The sequence below is a fragment of the Leuresthes tenuis genome, unplaced genomic scaffold (assembly GCF_036924035.1).
Source record: "Leuresthes tenuis unplaced genomic scaffold, fLeuTen1.0.hap1 SCAF_10, whole genome shotgun sequence".
Lineage (NCBI taxonomy): Eukaryota > Metazoa > Chordata > Actinopteri > Atheriniformes > Atherinopsidae > Leuresthes > Leuresthes tenuis.
In genome coordinates, this window is record NW_027325364.1 from 2,151,558 (window position 1) to 2,159,017 (window position 7,460).

A 7,460-nucleotide genomic window follows, 5' to 3' on the forward strand; every position below is an offset into this window, starting at 1 on the left:
TTGACCTGCAGGGAGGAGAACCTGTCCTGTGTGTAATCTGAAGGGTCCACCGGGCAGCCTCAGGGACGACCGTGACCTTTGACCTGCAGGGAGGAGAACCTGTCCTGTGTGTAATCTGAAGGGTCCACCGGGCAGCCTCAGGGACGACCGTGACCTTTGACCTGCAGGGAGGAGAACCTGTCCTGTGTGTAATCTGAAGGGTCCACCGGGCAGCCTCAGGGACGACCGTGACCTTTGACCTGCAGGGAGGAGAACCTGTCCTGTGTGTAATCTGAAGGGTCCACCGGGCAGCCTCAGGGACGACCGTGACCTTTGACCTGCAGGGAGGAGAACCTGTCCTGTGTGTAATCTGAAGGGTCCACCGGGCAGCCTCAGGGACGACCGTGACCTTTGACCTGCAGGGAGGAGAACCTGTCCTGTGTGTAATCTGAAGAGTCCACCGGGCAGCCTCAGGGACGACCGTGACCTTTGACCTGCAGGGAGGAGAACCTGTCCTGTGTGTAATCTGAAGGGTCCACCGGGCAGCCTCAGGGACGACCGTGACCTTTGACCTGCAGGGAGGAGAACCTGTCCTGTGTGTAATCTGAAGGGTCCACCGGGCAGCCTCAGGGACGACCGTGACCTTTGACCTGCAGGGAGGAGAACCTGTCCTGTGTGTAATCTGAAGGGGCCACCGGGCAGCCTCAGGGACGACCGTGACCTTTGACCTGCAGGGAGGAGAACCTGTCCTGTGTGTAATCTGAAGGGTCCACCGGGCAGCCTCAGGGACGACCGTGACCTTTGACCTGCAGGGAGGAGAACCTGTCCTGTGTGTAATCTGAAGGGGCCACCGGGCAGCCTCAGGGACGACCGTGACCTTTGACCTGCAGGGAGGAGAACCTGTCCTGTGTGTAATCTGAAGGGTCCACCGGGCAGCCTCAGGGACGACCGTGACCTTTGACCTGCAGGGAGGAGAACCTGTCCTGTGTGTAATCTGAAGGGTCCACCGGGCAGCCTCAGGGACGACCGTGACCTTTGACCTGCAGGGAGGAGAACCTGTCCTGTGTGTAATCTGAAGGGTCCACCGGGCAGCCTCAGGGACGACCGTGACCTTTGACCTGCAGGGAGGAGAACCTGTCCTGTGTGTAATCTGAAGGGTCCACCGGGCAGCCTCAGGGACGACCGTGACCTTTGACCTGCAGGGAGGAGCCGGAGAGCATAAACTGCATTCACAGACAAGGAAAAAGCCTCATCATCCTGCATTAAAACACACATCGGAGGAGTCATGCCTTTAATGTCTTTGTGCTCCACAGATTTGTTTAACAAAAGACTTCGGGGGGGGATTTTGCATGTCAGGCCTGCTGCGTTTGCTGATGACAAAGCAGGATAAACGCGTTTAATTCAAGATAATATGAAGGAAGCACATACTTCTTTCCACCCCTCAAAGTGACCCAACGTTATTTGGACCACTTTCCTTTTCCACACAGCTTTACTGTCAGCTCATAAATCAGAGAATTTGTGGCTGCGGTCCTGGTCACGTCATGGATCATATCTCATCATCTCAGGTTTCCTGCCGCCTCTCAACACTCGCAACGTCCTTCTCCTGGAATCACATGCTCTAAATTTAGCCGGCTTAAAGTCGGACGGGACTGCAGTGAGACTTACAGTAAACTCTCTGCTGAGAAACCTTGTTGAAAAACACAATTCTCTGAACCAACAGCGTGGATTACGCAACAGGCCGCTTCCTCACGAGGATGGAACTACTCAGAAATCAACAGGTGTTATAACAGTCGTGTACTTTCAGTCAGCAGCAACTTCTCTGCGTCTGGAATCGTTCAGAATTTTCTTCAGCTGCTCGACAAAAACTGCTCCCGCAGAAAAAAAATGCATCACTTTTCTTTTTTAGCTGTTTTCAGCCTTCTTGGTAAGTCCAACCGTCAATCCACAAAGTTCACAGTGAGAAACTCTTAATGTTGGTGGCTGAAGTTACATGTTTGCTTTAAGAGAGGAATGTGTTTTTTCTTTGTTCAGCCACTTAACTCTGAGCTATGAAGCATTCAGGCAGAAAAAAGGCTCCTAACTCAAGGGATGAACCAGTGTTGTGTCGACACAGAACAGACAACTTAGCAAAGAAGCCGTTTTAAACTGGATCTTTAGGCACTTTGTCACAAAGACACATCATTTGTTCCCATTTCTTTAGCTGCATCTATGAAAAACAGCAAAGAAAACACAGTTTGACAGACAGAAAATAGGATTTCTGCAGCAACAAGGTGATTCCCAAAGAGCTATTAGCTGAAAACTTGGCATATCTCAGCATGGTGTGCAGTGTGTCCTTAAAACATTTGAGGAAACTGGACAAGTGGAGGACAAAAGAAGAAGTGTCAGGCCTAAAAAACTATCTACAGCAGATGAACAGGATCTGAAAGTGATGTCCTTAAGAAAGAGGAAAAAATCCAGCTGTGACCTGACAGGACCTGAGAGATGCATCTGGACCTTCAGCTGATCCATCTACTGTTGGCCCAAGCCTCATCAGAAATGGTCTCCATGGAAGGGTGGCTGTCAAGAAGCCGTTCTTAAGGAAGGGAAACAGGGAGAAAAGGCTGAGCTGTGCCAAATGACACAAGAAGTGGACTGAAAATCAGTGGCAACAGGTCTTATGGAGGGATGAATCCTCCCCAGAGCCCGGACCTCAACATTATTGAAGCAGTGTGGGATCATCTGACAGAGAACGGAACAAAAGGCAGCCCACATCCAAAGAAGAGCTTTGGGATGTCCTTCAAGAAGCCTGGAGAACTATTCCTGAAGACTCCTTAAAGGAATGACAGAAAGCTTGTCTCAGAGGGTTCAGGCTGTGTTGGAGAATAAAGGAGCTCAGACCAGAGATTCACTTTAAAGCTGCTGAGAACTGAGAAAAACTCTGGTTCTGCCTCAGATTCTGGGTTTATGTTCAGGTTTGATCATTTCAGGAAATGAAAGGTGGCTCAACTCCTTTTCACATAACTGTATATTGAGGTGTAAATAATCATGATAATGTGCATCTTCACCTGGTTGCTCTGAGATAATCCTTGTAAGTGCAACTAGGTCTGAGAACCCTGAAGATTACAACTTACTGGAGTAAGAATCAGTTCTCATGATCCTGTTGGGTGTTCTGCTCAAGTGGATCAGCTCAATTTCATTACTCTTGGTTAAGATTAATAGAAAATTGGACTGAAAGTAGGTTTTTTCAGGTAAGGTGGCTGTACCTCAGTGGCATCGCCCTTGATTCAGTGCATCCTCACCCAGAAACCTGCTGTACGGCCAGCTGTCCCTGAGCAGTTCTTCTTCTTCTGTCCTGTTTTGCTCCCACTGCAGTGTCCGAGTGCCACGGCGGCTGTGCAGAGGTGGACTCGTTGACCGAAGCCGTGGCAGGAGAGGGATTCCTGCTGGGCTGCATCTCCTGTAAGACAAGGGAGGAGGTTCCTGCCCGAGCCGTGGTGGACTGGTACTTCAAGCCGCCGGCAGAGGAAGAGTACAGGCATGTGAGTCTTTCCCGCTCAGCTGGTGGGTGATTCTAGAGGCCAGGTCATGTGATCCATCACAGAGCTGCTTGATCAATCAGCATCACAGAACCTGGAGGTTGAGGCTATGAATCCAAATGTCATTTCCCAGTTTGAAAAACAGAAAACAGAATGATGCTCCTGGTTGTTTGGCGCTTCCTCTCTCTCAGATCTTCCACTACGACCACCCCAATGCCTTCATCCTGGACGAAGATTTCAGCGAGCGCCTGCTGTGGCGTGGGACGCCCGATGGTGACGTTCAGACTGGTGCCGTTTACATTCAAAACGTCACCTACAATGACACGGGGACGTACCGCTGCACCTTCAGCCGCACCCTGTTCCTGCCGCAGGCCAATGGGCACGTCGTGGTGGAGAAGGACGTGGAGCTCAGTGTGGTGGCTGTAGGTGAGGAGGGGGTCACCTGGTGCACTCAGATCCTTTACTGGTACAACAAGGGAGACGAAAAACCCCCTTAAAGAGGGATTTACATTAGATTTAGTCATGAAGTCGATGCTTTTATCCAAAGCGACTGGAACAACGTCTGATCTGTACATTAAGTGCTACTAAACAATTCAACAACAAGGTGATTCAAAGTGCTTTACAGAAGAAATAAAGAAAAATAAAAAGCAGGATTTAAAATTTAAACAAAAGAAAGAAATAAGAACAATAGATCAAATCAGAAAGAAATTATATATATGAAAGATAAAATCAGGAGTTAAAATATGAAACTCAAGCTTATTCAAAAGCAGCTGAAAATAGATGTTTCTTCAACCTGGACTTAAATCCTGAGAGTTTCAGCTGATCTGAGGCTTTCTGGGAGTTTGTTCCAGACATGTGGAGCATAGAAGCTGAATGCAGCTTCTCCAGGTCTGGTTCTGACTCTGGGAACTGATAAAGAACCGGATCCAGATGACCTGAGGGGTCTGGAAGGTTCATAGTGGGTCAGGAGGTCACTGATGCATTTTGGACCATTCAGAGCTTTATGGACCAGCATCAGAACTTTAAAGTCTATCCTCTGATGGACCAGCAGCAGAACTTTAAAGTCTATCCTCTGATGGACCAGCAGCAGAACTTTAAAGTCTATCCTCTGATGGACCGGCATCAGAACTTTAAAGCCTATCCTCTGATGGACCGGCATCAGAACTTTAAAGTCTATCCTCTGATGGACCGGCATCAGAACTTTAAAGCCTATCCTCTGATGGACCGGCATCAGAACTTTAAAGTCTATCCTCTGATGGACCAGCATCAGAACTTTAAAGTCTATCCTCTGATGAACCAGCATCAGAACCTTAAAGTCTATCCTCTGATGGACCAGCATCAGAACTTTAAAGCCTATCCTCTGATGGACCGGCATCAGAACTTTAAAGTCTATCCTCTGATGAACCAGCATCAGAACCTTAAAGTCTATCCTCTGATGGACCAGCATCAGAACTTTAAAGCCTATCCTCTGATGGACCGGCATCAGAACCTTAAAGTCTATCCTCTGATGGACCGGCATCAGAACTTTAAAGTCTATCCTCTGATGGACTGGCATCAGAACTTTAAAGTCTATCCTCTGATGAACCAGCATCAGAACCTTAAAGTCTATCCTCTGATGGACCGGCATCAGAACTTTAAAGCCTATCCTCTGATGGACCGGCATCAGAACTTTAAAGTCTATCCTCTGATGAACCAGCATCAGAACCTTAAAGTCTATCCTCTGATGGACCAGCATCAGAACTTTAAAGCCTATCCTCTGATGGACCGGCATCAGAACCTTAAAGTCTATCCTCTGATGGACCGGCATCAGAACTTTAAAGTCTATCCTCTGATGGACCAGCATCAGAACCTTAAAGTCTATCCTCTGATGGACCGGCATCAGAACTTTAAAGCCTATCCTCTGATGGACCGGCAGCCGGTGGAAAGCAGGAGTTTAAGTAAGAGTGAGTTAGAGGCGGCGATCCAAGGACAGATGAGGTTCTAGAGATTCTTGAAGACTGACAGACATGCATCTGGTATCTCGTCCCACCATAGTTCGACCTTCTGTGTAGGATGGCAGAACCAGAGTTCCTGAGACAAACACTGTGCTGCAGAAGGCTGGAGACTCAGAAGTCAATCTGTGGGAGGCATTAGGGACTTGAATTGATTCAGGCAGTCGGTGCCATGTCACCAGATGAGCCGGCATGTTCTGGAGCATCTGTACCGGTCGTCTGCTGTGACCAGTTGGGTTCTGTTCAGAGCAGGTTGTTTCCTCCCACGGTCACCTTGTGCATGCTCAGGACGGTGGATCGGATCGAAGACAAGTTTTCATGCAACAGGTTGACTTTTTTAACTCTTTTGAACCGGCGTTATATGAATGTCGAATCGAATCAGTTGGATTTTATTTGGCTTCAGTTGGACTGTACTTTTGAGATGATATTTGTTGTGATTCGGCGCTTTATAAATTAAACTGAAATTAACTGAATTGGACTGAATAATCGAGGTTTTTAGTCGGATACGACCGGAAACTGGTCACAGCTGGTCATTAATCACGACCTCCAGGTTTGTTGGGGACACTTTTATATTTATATGACCAGCAGCTGAATCTAAGCTTTGAATAAAGGCATCTTTCTTTCATCCATGTAAATATATCAGGAAGACAAGCTGAGATCTGTGCTGAAACCATGGGGACATCTGGCAGCACTGATGGTTGGGTTTCATTTGCAGATGGGCCCAACATGGGGCCATTTATGCTAAATGAAGAGGTGCCAGTACCAAGAATTGGGGCACCCCAGAGAGACGATTGCATGTGAACGTTTGTCCTCGCCAAGAAAGAACACTCGGTGAGATATGATTCACAGGAGTGTGTCATGCCTGAGAATCCGTCTCAGAGAGCAGGATTTAGCCACTTTTAGGGCCTCTATCACAGACAGAAAAGCCAGTTTCTCTTAAAACCAGATGGATTTGGATCAGAAAGACGTCTGACTCCTGCTTGAAAAGCAAGTAGAAGCAGACTTTAACATAACTTATCCCATCAGCTGATTGATAATGCTGGTTGCAGACAGTTTGGATGCTGAAGCACTGAAACAAGGTCTGATTGAACCGTAGATCTCTTTGAAACAGAAGGTTACAGTCAGAAAGTAAAGAAATAACCACGACTGCCTTCATCTAATCACATCCTGTTGATAAAGTCTTTGGAGGAACACAACAGTTTGGATCTACCGTCGCTGAAAGGTTCCTCCAAGCTTTGTTTCCTTTGGTTTTATCACACAGTGACAACAAAACCTTAACTTTGGATCTTATTACTTTGTAAAATTGTCATGAAAGAGCAGCAAAAGGTGCAATTTGCCTCTAAAAGTCCTCTGTTAAACCCGAGCCCTGAACAAACAGTTTGAACCGCTGAATCCACTGTGACGTCCCTCTGTTGCTTCCTGTTTTGCAGCCAATCGGGAGCTGACCGCTGTGATCTCAGAGATAATGATGTACGTGCTGATTGTGGTTCTGCAGCTGTGGCTTATCGTGGTTCTGATCTACTGTTACAAGAAGACTTGGAATGAGCACGAGGCCCGTGAGGCGCGGAAAGCCCTGAAGGCTCAGCAGGCGTACGTCCTTCGTCTTCTCAACATTTCCAACAAGCGTTTGTTCCGTTTCTCCCTTTGACTCGACTCTCTTGATCTCCTTGTATTTCCAGGCTGCTGGAGACCAAAGAGAGCTGCGATGGGGTGCAGCTGGAGTAACTTCAGTTGCTCCACACGCTTCTTTTAGGTGAGCAGATAAGACTCCTGTGAATGTTTGACTGCCATTTTTGTGTTTTCACTTCTCACTCTAATCTACCAGGTGAAATAATCTGCAGGAGTCCCGCTTCACTGCTCCGCCATGACTCCGCTGACCACAGCACAAAGACTGGGCTTGATTTTCATCTCTGTGGCTTCGCAGATTCCTTTTTTCCACGGGGCCGGATCAGCTTTCATTTCGTCTTGTTGTCAT

The 7,460-nt window shown here is 47.7% G+C and overlaps 1 protein-coding gene across 1 annotated transcript; it reads left to right on the forward strand.

Moving 5' to 3' along the window:
* Nucleotides 1-1,670: 1,670 nt before the first annotated feature.
* LOC140315599 (sodium channel regulatory subunit beta-1) lies at nucleotides 1,671-7,232 on the forward strand. The gene is made up of 5 exons (XM_072393209.1): nucleotides 1,671-1,903; nucleotides 3,331-3,497; nucleotides 3,686-3,920; nucleotides 6,916-7,075; nucleotides 7,165-7,232. Exons 1-5 carry the CDS (start codon nucleotides 1,864-1,866, stop codon nucleotides 7,208-7,210), a joined length of 648 nt encoding a protein of 215 aa, XP_072249310.1. The 5' UTR covers nucleotides 1,671-1,863; the 3' UTR covers nucleotides 7,211-7,232.
* Nucleotides 7,233-7,460: the final 228 nt, after the last annotated feature.

Bases quoted from the DNA above. Each gene is read 5' to 3' on its own strand.
- LOC140315599 (XM_072393209.1), top strand. From the start codon at position 1,864: ATGCATCACTTTTCTTTTTTAGCTGTTTTCAGCCTTCTTG. The intron at 3,498-3,685 runs GTGAGTCTTTCC...CCTCTCTCTCAG, and splicing joins CAGAGGAAGAGTACAGGCAT to ATCTTCCACTACGACCACCC. The intron at 3,921-6,915 runs GTGAGGAGGGGG...CCTGTTTTGCAG, and splicing joins GCTCAGTGTGGTGGCTGTAG to CCAATCGGGAGCTGACCGCT.